At 44.1% G+C, this 15,501-nt stretch overlaps 1 protein-coding gene across 1 annotated transcript in view; it reads left to right on the top strand.

Moving 5' to 3' along the window:
• Window positions 1-1,558: 1,558 nt before the first annotated feature.
• adamtsl3 (ADAMTS-like 3) overlaps window positions 1,559-15,501 on the top strand; it is a 156,507-nt gene continuing 142,564 nt past the window's right edge. Inside the window, exons 1-2 of the mRNA XM_084041445.1 lie at window positions 1,559-1,767; window positions 2,501-2,604. Of these exons, the coding sequence (XP_083897571.1) occupies window positions 1,746-1,767; window positions 2,501-2,604 (126 nt within the window). The 5' untranslated portion in view covers window positions 1,559-1,745. The remainder of the gene's footprint in view (window positions 1,768-2,500; window positions 2,605-15,501) is intronic.

The following is a 15,501-nucleotide window of genomic DNA, read 5'->3' on the forward strand; positions in this document are numbered from 1 at the left end:
TTGTACTTTTACACCACTACAATTAGCCTATGTGTTAATTACTAGTTACTGTGAATATTGTGATTATTATTACAAAACATACACTATGGCCCCTCCCTATTGGCTATTTGAAAATAACCGATCTACAAGCATTGTGAGCTTGTAGATCTGCTATTTTCAAAGGATTTTTATTTGGAAACTTGCAAAATGTGACATTCTGCGTAATGAGTACTTTTACTTTAGGTAGGCTACTTAAATTAAATGCTTCTTTTATTATTACAAAACACACATTAACCACTTCAGCCCTATTTTCGGCCATTTGAAAATAACATTGATACAAGCTGCTGATCGGCTATTTTCTAAAGATTTTGAATACATTTTGAACTTGAAATGGGATTCTACACAATGAGTATAGGCCTAATTTGACTTTTGGTAGGCTACTTTAAGTACATTTTGATACCAATACTTTTGTACTTTTACGCAAGTAAATTTATAATTCCGGACTTTTACTTGTAACAGAGTATATCTACATTGCAGTATTGATACTTTTACTTAAGTAAAGAATGTGAGTACTTTTACCACCACTGGTGATTTATCCAGGACAATCTTTCCTGCGCTCAACTAATGTGTCGCCTCTAACCGCTACTGGTCTCTGCCAGCGTTGCCATGTCCGCTTATTATAAGTGACTTTGGGCTTCTTTTTCTGTAAAGTCGCTTGTAAATATTGGTAGTTGCGGGTTGAGGTTTTTTGGGATTGTTTCTGAAGTGTAGGCCTAGTTGCTTAGCGGCTAAGCAACTAGGCCCAAGTAGGCTAAGCCTTAGCCTACTTGGGCTTGTTTCTTAATGTTGTTTAAACCAGTGGTTCTCGAACATTTTCATGTCAAGGAAGGAGTCAAAATTAATATGCATTTCTCCACACCAGACTCCCATCTGACTCCCCCCACCATAGAATATGTGTGTGTATTTGAAATGTTTCAGAAATATTACAAATTTGTTTATGTTTTTGAAAATAGCAGATCTTCAAGCTTGCATGGCGAGATGTTGTGAGCTTGTAGATCTGCTGTTTTCAAAGGATACAGGATAGGTGGGCACTAGCACATCTGGGCACCTGAATGTAAAATTGGCTATTTTGTCTAAATATTAAAAAATACAATATTTGAAAAATGGTCTTAAGTAATGTGAAGTATATGTGAACATGCACGGTAGGCCTACATCATTATCAGACTTAATTCTATCCTTCAACTCCTTGTTTATGCCCCAAAATAGCAATTTGCAGCAATTGTAAAAAAACAAAATATATATTAGATCTTAATTGTTGAATGTTTAAGCATGTTCTAATCATCACTATTTAAAACACTTTTTTTCCAAATATTTTCTTATTTATTATCTTGTACAAATTTGCCCTTGTGTGCCCACCCATCCTGTTACCTTTTCAAATAGTTATCTTCTTCTTTTGGGGCTTGTTTTCATAGACCTGGTTGCTTGTTTCTCCCGAAAAATCTGGCAACACTGGTCTCTGCGCAAGTGAGAGGAGAGAGAGAGAGAGAGAGAGAGAGAGAGAGTGAGACACTTTATATTGGAGCTTTGCAGTCAGTGTACCGCGATATAACGACTGATAGAAAAGCCCATCTGACAGTGAATCGAACTGGGCAATTAGAATTTTGACAGTAATATTTGGCTACATGGTCTGGATATCGGGGATATAGTTGTGGCAAACCGGTGCTTTTGAGAGATCACTTATAAATGTGGATCCACTGGATCTCCCCATGAGCGCATATCCCCGAGAAGGTAGGTCTGGATTTTCACCTTATACCATCACCGTTATGCGTTTATTCATATGTTAACGTAGCGTTGGCTGGGCTTTTTCTGTTTATTGTTTTATATATATTGTTTTATCTGGCTAAGAATAATTTGATCATTTACGATTGGTTTATTCACGTGTCTGCCGTGTCAGGTCTTGGTTTTGATTGATTGGTTGATTGATTGAATACTTCATTAACAGTTTGCTAAAAAAAGCACAGAAAGTACAGTTCTATACCAAGGGAGGGATGCTATAAGGATTAAACCCAAGAAAGCACTATGGCTTGTTTCCATTGGGGTCCGGTGTATTCAATTCATCTAACATTAACATTAGGGACAAACAAATATACAATACTATTCATTCAAAAACATCACATAAACGAGTTGTAATCAAAGAAAAAATCGTACAGTAAACAGTTCGGGGGATCTCTGATGATGACGTGCAAAGTGTTATTATCAGACAGAAAGACAGACGATAGTTTGAGAGTGGTTTAACATGGTCTATATTATCATTAACGTTGAAACCTATGGTGGACAAATAACCTCCAATTAGTAAATGTCAGCATTGCTCCTGACAGCCTGCAGTGAGTGCAGTCACTGTGGATCTGATGCAGGTGAATTCCTTCCTTCTCCCTTGCTTGCACACAACCAACGTGGAAGCACCAGCACGCAGAAGAGTCGTTATCCATTATGTGTTGAAAGACTTATTTTAATTCCACAGGTTGGAACCCGATCGGTGACGGTGAGAAAAGGGGGAAAATGAGGCTGTTCATCGCTTCAGTTTGGAAGAGCGTCCTAGCCCTCTCCCTGATGTCTACTGTCCAGGTATGGAGATGGATGGAGAGATGATGATTGATGAATGAATGGATGGATCATGGATGGATCATTGAATGTGTATAGGCCAGTGGTTTTCAACCTTTTTCATATCAAGGTCCATTATTTATTCGGCATTTGAGCCACGGACCACCATTTGCTGAGATGTAGACTCTCAGACCCAAACCCCCCAGAAAATAATATTTTGTTATCATTGGATGAGATTTTGTCCACAATTTCATAATGTGATGTGGTACCATAGGAGAGATAACAGGCAAACGTTTATCAACATAACAATTCTTCTTCATTCTCTAATTGTGTAGACTTCTTGTAAATTAAGCAATGCAGATGTTTAACAATAATTTAACTCTTGAGAGCATAATGGTTTCATTTTATGCTCTCAATCTATGAGGGTCCATTTCGTTACCAACTCTTCCATCACTTAGCTGGGGACCACCTGGAACCTCCTCAAGGACCACTGCAGTGGTGGTCCCCGGACCACTGGTTGACAACCACTGGTATAGGCTACTTACTGCCTGTTTGCCTCCCTGATTATTGCTCAGCTGTGTGTTTTGATGTACTGTAGGCAGATGAACAGGAGAGTGATGCAGAGGGAAAGTTTTCAGTTTCAATTAGCTTATGTATTTATGTATGTATTTATTTTCCATTGGACTCTTTTTGACATAGGCTTGTCATTGCAGATGATGTTATTCTTATACTCATGTGTATGAACGTTAAATCGATTTTCGATGAATTGAGTATACTAGACCATACCCGGTCGACGCATCCGTGGGGGGATATGCGCACATGATCTGGCAACCCGGGAGGCAGTTCGTCCCATAGCTGGGCAGCCCCGTAACCATGGCGACAGTGTTTTACACATAAACGCTAATAAGAAGCTCAGATTTGATGAAATTGAAAAACGGGCTTCACAGTTAAGTTCAGATGGTAATGGTCAATGGCTGTGTGCAAAATCAGAGCAATTGGTCCAGCCACTGAGGAGAACCGGGTAGCTTCACGCTTCACCTACTCCCACTACAGACAGAGGTTACTAGAATTATAGTAGGACAAGAGTTTCGGGGGGCTACGCCCCCCTCAACCCCAGCCGCGCACGGGGCCCAGCGTGGGCGCGTGTATATTGGGGTACCCAAATCGCCGGAGTAAAACTGTCCAAAAAAAAATAATAATAAAAAAATTGGGAAAAAATGTTAATATTTATTGTTACCTTGGTGGTCCGCGGACCCCCTGGTGGTCCGCCGACCCCCTGTGAGTGTTGGGACCCCCGGGGACCCCCCTGGAACATGGCGGACCCCTTCGGCTGTTTTTTTTTTTTTCATGCACGGTGTGCTTGTTTCTGTCGCTTGTTTTTTAAAACCTGGCAGAACTTGGCAACCGGACTGACATCACTGACGTATCCTTGGTATTTGTACTTCCGGGTTGCATAATGATGACATCACTGTCGAGTCCTTTGGTGTCATGAACCTAGGCTGGTTTGTTTACCAGATTTACCAGGGCAGCGTGCTGTGCTGTGGCCGTCGCTGTTTGTTTTTGTGTTTGGGATGAACATGGCACGTGAAGGACGGACATATTGTGATGGAGACATGTGTGAAGTGAAAGTAACGGCCTGGGTGGAACAAAGGAGGTACGTAAGAAGGGGGGGGGGGTTGAAGCAAAGGAGCTGCGTGTGTGTTGTTGTGGAGGAGATGGGCAGAGTGCAATGGCGGCCGCTCGTGTTGTTTCGGCGAAACCCGTCGCCGTTCGGTGTCGGTGGTGTGCACGGTAAACGGTACGAAAGTGCTTCACCTTCCGTTTTGTCCGAAATGTCGTGAGCGGAATAAATTATGTGGCGACGTGGAAACAGTGAAGTGAGCAATGATAGGTGCCCTACGCCACCCGTAAATTGTGAAAGTCGGCCGTGGCTACTGTTTTCGCGACATGTCCTGTGTCGCCGTTGGGTTTACTCGATTACAGAGCTGTGGCTATAGCGTCAGCGGCGCGCGGAAGTAACTTGTCGTTTATATAATTAGATAGTAGGATAGTAGGATAAAGGACCCCAAATGTAAGCTTTCTTGGGTCCTCTTAGCAGACCTTGTATTGAACTGCACTTTCCTGTGCTTTTTTTTTGCAAACTGCTAATACAAGTATTCAATCAATCAATCAAAACGACCACCAACTCAGTTTTGACAGCCTTGCAATATCAATATGCACAGTAAAATAACCAGTCTTGGCTGTAAGTATTAGCCTAATGGAGGGTACATCTGGGGATCATTTCTATACTCAGAATTAAATGAACACTTTAGTGCAGGGGTATCCAACAGGGGTTCAGGGACCCCTAGTGGGTCCTCAGAGTAACTACAGGGGGCCGCCAAATCTTTGGGTGGTAGGGAGTTTTTTTTTTACATTAACCACTTGAACCCTATAATCCCTATTTTGAGGGAAACATTAGCCGAAAATAGCAGATCTACAAGCACACAACGCCTCGTGCTGCGAGGCGTTGTGAGCTTGTAGATCGTCTATTTTCTGCAAATAGGTTTGATGTAGCAGACCAAGTAGCAGATGTATAAAGAGCAGACCAAGTACAGAGCCAACGGTCAAGTTAACAAAGTATTGAAGGTTTAAGTGGTTAAATGTTTGAAAACACACATTTAACATGAATACAATATGTAGTGGGGTGACTGCTTCATCTCTCTCTCAGCTAGGGGGTCCTTGGCCTGAAAAACATTAAAGACCCCTGCTTTAGTGATATTGTCAGCCTGATCCACCACAGTGCAGTTTTCTAAAGACACCTTTTCACTGGCTGACATTTACTTCTACTGTCAGTCATATCAGCATATCTGATTTGAACCGTGGTGAATTATTGTAGATTTGCAGAGCTCAAAATAGCTGTTGGTCAGTGGGAAAAGGTTGCCAGATTCTTTTTTGTGCCTGTGTACGAGCTGAACTGAATGTACTTCCTTTTATGAAGCAAATGCATTGTGAAGCCTTGTGGCTGATAAATATAGAGAGAGGCTTATGTCAGGGTTTAATGGAGGAACTGGCAGAGAAAGGAGGCTGCCTAATCCCTGACAATTGGCTGCCACGACCAGGTGCTAGTGCTGATGAAACCAGCTGAGTGAAGCGACCTTTAGTATTTTGACCAGGTCTGTTGATACACGGTAAAATCCTGAGAGTTAATTTATCTGAGAGTGTAAGGATCTACTGTGTATATGTCCAAATGAGGAAACATGCCTTTGTCTTTTCAATTTATTTATGTATTCCCCCAAATGGCTCGCTATTTACATACTTCTAGACACAAAAATATTCCGTTGTCTGGGTTTCTTTGTCCATTGCGTTACTTGTCATTAGCTGCTTGTACTGTCAGTGACCTATAACATGTTTTTGTTCTGCTGATGGCATTCTTGTTAAGAGTGTCTGCTACATTATGGTTTGAGTTATAATCAGAGATTTTGGGGGTCTCTAAAATAATGAACTTTACGGGAGGAGATAAATACACAAATAATAACCTAATGAGAGAGAAAGGGAATTGTTCAATATGTGGTCCAACGCACGCACGCACGCACGCACGCACGCACGCACGCACACACACACACACACACACACACACACACACACACACACTCACACACATAGCAGCCCAATACTTGCAACAATTGTATCAAACATTTTGCAACAACAACCCAAAACTGCTTGCAATATTACAACAACGTTTCAATAGCCTGAAGTATGCCTGCCAACCCATGGCCCGGAGCTTGGATGAAAGGAATGACTACACACAACAAACAGCGCTATGGCGCATTTAGTTATTTTGGAAAACAGGATTCTTTTAGCCTGTTTATCTCATTAATGTGCTGTAAATATTTCTCATCATTACATTGAAAAATGCATTATTTCTGAATATGATTAAAATAATGGTTGTTGTATCACTGACCTCCACAGATGTGGGCAAACGTGCACGCTGATTCAACAGATTTCTGTGACTGTAAATCTGCGCCCGCCGTGGGTTTAGCATGGTTATCGCAAATAATATGTAACTGTATACGTATGTCTTTAGGGAATGTTTTTATTATGCTGTGACATATCATTTACGGCACTGTAAAGATTGTACATATAGCACTCTTGCTCACATTCGTGTTTGCATATTGCAAAAGAAGCCTCTCCTCTCCTCTCCTCTCCTCTCCTCTTGTGAATTGCATGTTCTGCATGTTTTAACTTAAATCACTGAGGTACATCTTTACCCCACTCCTTCACATGATTTATGTCCTCGTGATTTAGTAAGCCCCTCCCTCCCCTTTCATTCATCTGCACTTCCAATTAGAGCCTCTTTTTGAAATCCAACCTGTCAGTCACACACACATGCACACATGCACACCACACGCACGCACGCACGCTCGCACGCACGCACGCACGCACGCACCATGGGTGCGCGTGATGGCTTATCAAACTCACACCTGTGGATCAGTCACCCTCTACTGCAGTGTATTACTATTATTATTAATCATGTGCGTGTGCGTGTGCGTGTGCGCGTGTGCGTACGTGCGTGCGTGCGTGAAAGAGAGAGAGTGAGTGAGAGAGAGAGATGAAGGTCTTGGTTATTTCTGAGAGGGTCTTTCACAGATATGGGCAGTGAGCCGTATGGAGAGAGAGGGAGAGAGACAGAGAGAGAGAGAGAGAAACAATGTTGCCTGATTATGAATGCATCAGCAGAAGTGATGTTGAAATGAATTCGTAACTTTGCTGACCGTGTAAGTCAAACTCATTCATCCTTTGTGAATTGCTGCACCGTGTATTCTTTCATGATTAGACTTAATGATTTAACAGTGAGGGGACAAAGTTGATTCTCATCACATCTGCCCCTTTGGCACCACAGAAAGGGGTGATAACTACAGCAGTTCTCCAAGATATTTATATTAGATAGGTAACCCACAGCCTCCCATTGCAGCCTGCGTCGGTTAGTAGACAGAATGCCTTTTAAATATCACAGAAAAAGCTGTTAACTATTGGTACATTTTTACACTCTCAGAGTAAAATTTACACTAAGAACTTTGCAGTGTAAGAACCATCTCATATTGCAAGCAAACTGTACCGGTATCTATATCTATAAATGCACAGAGGAAGGGTGTGAGTGAGTGAGTGAGTGAGTGAGTGAGTGAGTGAGAGTGAGTGAGTGAGAGAGAGCGTCACCAGCGTATCTCAATTACTGCCCACCCGATCGACTTCAGCGTATGGCTGAGGACCTGAGGGAGTGATGTGCCAAGTATCAGCATTGAAACACGCAAACCCCCATATCGAGTACCCTGTACAACTGATGTCATATTGGCCTGGACTCCATATCTGGGCAAGCCAGACACGGAACTCCATATATGGGAATAAAAGGGACACAGACCGACAGATACAGAAATCTCCATACTCCCATTATTCCGACGTCCCGTTGGTCCGATTGGCCCCATTATAACTAACCCTATATACCCTAACCCTAACCCTAACCTCACACTAACCTAACGTTCAGAATAATGGGATGTCGGAATTATGACACCTACTGTATGGGCATAAAAGGGACATAGACAGACAGACCGGTACAACTGATACTCTGAAAACGGGTACAACGGGATTGCATAACCAGGTGCAGCATGCATTCCCAACTTGCATCGTTCCCAACTTGCACCATTTCCGAGTAGACCAGTGTCTTGTAATGCAAAAACACATATATATATACACGCTTGATTGCCGTTTATTCTCAGGGTGATTTTTTTTTCTGTCCTCACATGGCCTCCACACTGAGTTTGACAGAAATCCACCCTATTTCATTATTTAAAAACATTCTAGAGCCAAAGGTTTCTGAAGACTGTTTGAACTTTCTTGCTGAAACTCTTCCCCATATTATTTAAATTAGATTCTTGCATAAGACTTTGCAATTAATAATAGCATAGTGCAGAACTGTGGTATAACGAGAGGGTGAGTGTGTTTACTAGCTTTATCTCCTGAAGCAGAAGAGGGTGCACTGTGTGTGTGTGTGTGTGTGTGTGTGTGTGTGTGTGTGTGTGTGTGTGTGTGTGTGTGTGTGTGTGTGTGTGTGTGTGTGTGTGTGTGTGTGTGTACGTACGTGCGCGCGCACACACACGTGCACATGCCTTTGTGTGTGTGTGCATAGGGGGCGTGTAGAGAGAGAGCCACAGAGAGAGAAACAGAGGAGCGGAGTGAGAGTGAGAGTTGCACCCATCTACCTCTGTGTGTCCGTCCACTTCCTGTTACCACAGCCTGTGGGGCCTTCCTGGTGCCAGCCACTTCCTGTCATCCTTCAGCCTGGTTCTAGTGACAGCTGTTCAAACACAGCACAGCTACTGAATCTCCTCTTTATCATCTCACCCACTTCACCCCCACCCAGCACCCACCCACCCTGCCTCACTGTGTCCCAGACCAGCACCCTTCCCTTCCTCTCTGTCCCCTGCACACAAACAACAGCCGGAAGAAATCATGAAGCTTTTCCTTTCACCCTCCTCTTGGCAACATTGTCTGTAATGCCAGTGGCTATGAGCTATCGCCTCTCCCAGGAATGCAGTCACAGATCGCCATTGTGTACATATAAGACCATAGAGTTGAGAATGGCCCTGGAAAGGGCAGCCACAGTCTGCAGGGGAGGGAGGCAGGGAGGTAGGGAGAGAGAGAGAAATAGAGAGATTATATTGGGGAAAAAACAATTTTCTCGGTTGGGTGGTACAGTTTGAGCTAAATCTGATTAATTGATGTACAATGGACTTTGAAATTGTCAAATGTACAGAGGTTCAGATTTGATGTCGCTGTTAAAATAAGGTTGAGAATCCAGTTAGTAAAAACTTCACATTACTGAGGATGGAATTCATTGTCTCCACCAGGCCGAAGGGCATGGCCGAGAGTGTGTGTGTGTGTGTGTGTGTGTGTGTGTGTGTGTGTGTGTGTGTGTGTGTGTGTGTGTGTGTGTGTGTGTGTGTGTGTGTGTGTGTGTGTGTGTGTGTGTGTGTGTGTGTGTGTGTGTGTGTGTGTGTGTGTGTGTGTGTGTGTGTGTGTGTGTGTGTGTGTGTGTGTGTGCGTGCGTGCGTGCGTGCGCCTGCGTGCGGTTCAGTCTATGGACAGCTAATCTCCGGCACTGTTGGCATGATGGCAGCTGAACTGCACACACACTCCCTGGATGCCAGAGCAGAACCTCTGCCCCCAAATGTTTCACATGGGCCTGTTATAGTGCCACCAGGAGGCATATTTTTGCTAAACACATTTTTTTTTTCAGTACTCCTACAGATTTTGTCCAAACATCACGCAAATCGGTACACAGTATCTCTATAGTCATTAAACAAAACGTGTCTTTCAGATTTTTCAGATTCCATCGTGATTGGCTAAGATTGGCTTAAAGTTTGCAGGAGTGCTCCGTTTTGAACAAAATGCCTCAAATCATGAACACAGCGTTCAATTTCCATGAAATTTTGCACACACATTCCCAATAGGCTGAGGAAAAAATGGCACTTGAAATATTTCAAATCAGCCTCATAGTGGTGCTATAACAGGCCGATTCGCGTTTTTACCTATAACTGCGCCGATCTGAGTAAAACTTTGCACAATCCCTAGAGGCCAAGGAAAAACCTTTGCCTTGCATTTTTCACATCTTCCTTTTATAGCGCCACCTGGAGGCCGACTTATGTAAGAAAAAAATGTTTTCATGTAATCAAGACGGATCTTTTTGATTTGTCATATACCATCCTGATTGGCTAAGATTGACATTTGCAGGAGTGGCCCGTTTTTAACAAAATTACGCGAATCATGAACGCAGCATCCGATTGTGGTGAAACTTTGCACGCACATTCGCACTACGTTGAGGAACAAATGCCATCCTTTTAATTACCCTATTATAGCGCTACCAGGAGGCCGATTTTTGCAAAACAATACATTTTTATATCTTTTACTACTCAATCAGAGAGCGTCTCCTTCCCAAACCCCAATGGTTCTATTGAGCCCCCCGCCCACAGGAGTGACCCAATTCACTCACAACTTGCTACAAAAATCGCTCATGCAAAACTATATAACCTCCTACATTCCATTTTCCACCTTCACATGTGTCTCCTTCTGTAATAATCAAAAAGTGCTATATATTTCATCTCGCACTTTACTTCCGGATGGTTCGTTTTGTACCTTCTTTGCCACATCCGTCACGGGACAGAAACAAGCCCTTCCGTGCTCTATGCAAAACAGCCCAAAAGCGCGCCCAAATGAGCCCAACATCGCTTACACACAAAGCAGACCTGGCACCCCATTTCAACGTCACAGCAACATGCAGCCAATCAGCGTCGACGGCAACGCAGCCTACGCCAATCATGTGTGAGATATCTACAAGCTATGGGGCAGAGACGCCGTGTGCCATGCACCGTATCTTAGCAACAACGAAAGCGCTCACTCTCATTGGTCGTGTCACGCTAAGAGCTGTTCCCAGACAATGGCATCTCAGAGAGCTTGCTGTACTGTTTATATATCTATGGCTGTAGCCATCAGAGTCAGTCGCAGCGACGACGGACAGGGCGCTGTGATAGTTGGCATGTAGCTAACGCTAACGTGGTTGTCATGCCTGCAGCGGCTGTGCAATCACTTTGTCAACAATGCACGTTCGTGCGGTAACTGTTATTATTGCTGCTCCGTTAGTCCATTGTAGATGGTGTATGTTGTCTGTGTCTTCTGGTGTAGCTCCACAGCAAGTAACTAACGTAATGGCAGGACCGCCCCGTGCAACGCACGTTCAGGCTGCATTATGGTCATGTAGTAATTTCAGATCATTTCGGTCCGATTAGGGCAGTGGCTACCCCCCCCCAATAATCATGTTTGAACTGGGGACCCCCCCAATTTTGTTTGACTCCGCTCCACAAGTCAATATTGTCAAAATAGCAGATCTACAAGCTCACAACGCCTCACGTTGACAGGCGTTGTAAGCTTGTAGATCGGCTATTTTCCACATGTTTGCCTCTTTCTTAAATTATTTGACAATGTTGCCAATGTTTTATAGTATAGTTTGTTGACTACTTTTGTTGCAGTAATGGTCTTTTCCTTTACTTTAGCTTTTTTATTGTCTCCGCCAGGCCGCAAGGGATGGCGCGAGAGTATGTTTTACCCCCTGTCCGTCCGACGGTCTGTGGATAGCTAATCTCCCGCATCATTGGCTTGATCGCAGCGCAACTGTGCACACACACTCCCTGGATGCCAATTCAGAACCTCTGCCCCATTTCTTTCACATGGCCCTGTTATAGTGCCACCAGGAGGCCGCTTTTTGAGCGGCCTCCACATTTTCTCACAGTACTGCTACATATTTTGTCCTAACATCACGCAAATCTATAGTCATTAAAAAAAACTCGCTCTTTCTCATTTTTCATTTTCCATCCTGATTGACTACAAATGGCTTCCAAAGTTTCCAGGACTGCTCCGTTTTGACCAAAATGCCTCAAATTATGCACACAGCATGCACTTTCCGTGCAACTTTGCACCCACATTCCCACTATGCCGAGCAAGAAATTCCACTTGAGATTTCTCAAATCAGCCTCATTGTGGTCAACTTTGCACGCACATTCACACTATGTTGAGGAACAAGTGCTACCATTTTTACATTGGCCTGTGGGGGGTCCCCACCGACTCTACCTGGCCCTTAGGTGGGCCCCACCTAGGCAATTCTATGTGGGGCCGAGGTGGGTCTTAACTGCGATGCCCATGCGGGCTATAAGTCGCTTCTACCTGGCCCTTAGGTGGGCCCCAACTAGCCACGTTTATGTGGGACCAAGGCGGGTCCTAACTGGGTTTGCCCATGCAGGCTTTAACTGGGTTCTACCTGGGCCCTAGGTGTACCCTAACCAACCAGAGTGCAGTGCCCATCGCTCCAAATGTTGTGACGTCAGGGCTCTCAATACTGCACATTGGTGGAGGAGGAGGGCCCGCAGGGCGCCCGCACACATCGCTGAACCAATGGTAGCCCACGGATGTTTCCTCTGGAGATTTAAAATCTGCCCCTCTATGCCACATATCATCCACGCTACAGGGTCTTCACTGACCGAGCCACGGCCCCACTGGCCCTCATGACGCTATGCCACTTATATGCGCTGCCAAGTGGCCGCGGGCGCTACGTGGGCGTGGCGGCGGGCTAGACGCGAGGCCCTGCGTAGCAGGGCCGAGCTTCTAGTTACTACAAATTGTGTCAAAACATCACCAAATGGGTTCACATTATCTCTATAGTCAAGACGGATCTGTCTGATTTTTCATATTCCATCCTGATTGGTGAACTCCGAACATTGCTGGCCCACAATAACGGCAATAATGGCACACTTTTTCTAGATACAGACTATGTTTTAGTGTAGCTCCCTGTGTCATTGAACATTTATGACAAGACAATGTACTGTGTATTATCCCAGTCTAAGTATCATGCTGCAAGAATTGGTGCAAATACTGGTGCAGGCTTCAGAGACACCGGGAGTTCTTTTCAAGGTACACTAGACTAGCGCACAAACGGATGTGGTTAGCAAATCTTCATGCGTAAAACAGTATTTGATGAGCTGCTTGCCTGTAAGGAATTCGAAGTTAGCAAAGCTAATGGGAACAAAATGGGCTATGATCCCACTTTGTTGAGGTGGTCCTTATCTGCAGATGGTAGTATAGTATATCAGAATCAACTTTATTGTCACATCACAGGTTTACAGGTGTAAAACAGTGGCTGAAATTCGTTTTTGTGCAAGCTCTGCATAGTTTTTTGTTATTTTCATAAGAGGAAGTAAATAAATAAATCAAAGACAAAACAAATTATCTACATATTTACACATAGTACCGGATAGCTCTCTGTAAGTACCTGAGGTAAGACATAAAGGTGCGTGAGCATAACAGCAGATATATACTGTACATGATATGCTTTGGATGTTAGTTAAAGGGATTCTAGGCAACATTAAGCCTAAATTTAATATATATATATATATATATATATATATATATATATATATATATATATATATATATATATATATATATATATATATATATTATATATATTGCATTTTTTCCCCTCTATCAGCCACTATATAATGATACTGGGGTGTTTTCCTGCATTGAAACACAGTCCTCTTTCTGAAATCCGTATTTTCCCTACTATTTATGTTTGTCCGGGGCGTAAATTAACGCACGCATGTGCGCGTCCGTGCGCGTCCGTGTCCGTGTGAAGTTTTTACTTTCGGTTTTAAAGCGCTCTCAAACTTCGTTTTTGAGGCACAGAATTTACTTTTAAGATAGCGTTTGGATAGAATTTAGTTGTTTAACTTCATATATGTGGTCAATTTATCATGAAAGAGCCTATTTAAAAACAGAAATTCAGAGAACCAGCAGGGGCGGGCAGTAACACGCATTGTATGAGAAAGCAACCTATTTTCGGCATGGCCCCTTCAGAAGTCCCCTTAACTATGGAAGTCCCTCCTGCGTCACCCTGGTGGTCGGGGAAACGAACTGCTGGAGGCGCTGTGTTTGTTTATTTCTGAACCTGCCGTCAATCCCTTTAAGGTGTGAGAAAAAAAAAACACAGTCGTAAATGGGATTAAGGTGCTAAAAATGTATAGAGTATATAGAGTACTAGAGTTGAGGGGGGCTACGCCCCCCTCAACCCCAGCCGCGCACGGGGCCCAGCGTGGGCGCGTGTATATTGGGGTACCGAAATCGCCGGAGTAAAACTGTCCAAAAGGAAAAAGAAAAAAAAAAAATTGGGGGGAAAAATGTTAATATTTATTTTTAACTTGGTGGTCCGCGGACCCCCTGGTGGTCCGCCGACCCCCTGTGAGTGTTGGGACCCCCGGGGACCCCCCTGGAACATGGCGGACCCCTTCGGCTGTTTTTTTTTTTTTCATGCAGGGTTTGCTTGTTTCTGTCGCTTGTTTTTGAAAACCTGGCATGAACGTGGCAACCCGACTGACATCACTGACGTATCCTTGGTATTTGTACTTCCGGGTTGCATAATCATGACATCACTGTCGAGTCCTTTGGTGTCATGAACCTAGGCTGGTTTGTTTACCAGATTTGCCAGCGTGCTATGGTGCTGTACTGTGGCCGTCGCCGTGTGTTTGGGGTGTGCATGGCACGTGAAGGACGGACATATTGTGATGGAGACATGAGTGAAGTGAAAGTAACGGCCTGGGTGGAACAAAGGAGGTACGTAAGAAGGGGGGGGGGGGGGGGGTTGAAGTTAAGGAGCTGCGTGTGTGTTGTTGTGGACTGGAGGAGATGGGCAGAGTTCAATGGCGGCCGCTCGTGTTGTTTCGGCTGTGTTCGGCTCAAGCCGTCGCCGTTCGGTGTCGGTGGTGTGCACGGTAAACGGTAAGAAAGTGATTCACCTTCCGTTTTGTCCGAAATGTGGTGAGTGTAATAAATTATGTGGCGACGTGGAAACAGTGAAGTGAGCACTGATCGGTGCCCTACGCCACCCGTAAATTGTGAAAGTCGGCCGTGGCTACTGTTTTCGCGACATATCCTATGGCGGCGTTGTGTTTACTCGATTACAGAGCTGTGGCTATAGCGTCAGCGGCGCGCGGAAGTAACTTGTCGTTTATATAATTAGATAGTAATCATTCATAGCTGGGGTTCACAGCACACTGCACTACTGGGGCCCCTCTTAGAACTTTGAAAGGACCTTCTCAGTCTGCAACATTTCTGTTATCTTTTTTCCTTCTATTGTTGTTGTTGTTGTTGTTGTTGTTATTATGGACCATTTGTTTCCCCCAAAAAACTGCCAGCCACTGGCGCCTGTGCCAGGAGATGAGAGTTGATTTCTTTCAGTGAACTTTGGCTAATTTGAGCCCATTAGATCCTTGCAGGCGATAGGGGCATAGCCAAGGTAGGGCTCCCTGCGTCAATCACTCGGCCCCTTGCCTCCCCATGCTCTCA

The sequence above is a fragment of the Gymnoscopelus microlampas genome (genome assembly GCF_963454915.1).
Source record: "Gymnoscopelus microlampas genome assembly, chromosome: 1".
Lineage (NCBI taxonomy): Eukaryota > Metazoa > Chordata > Actinopteri > Myctophiformes > Myctophidae > Gymnoscopelus > Gymnoscopelus microlampas.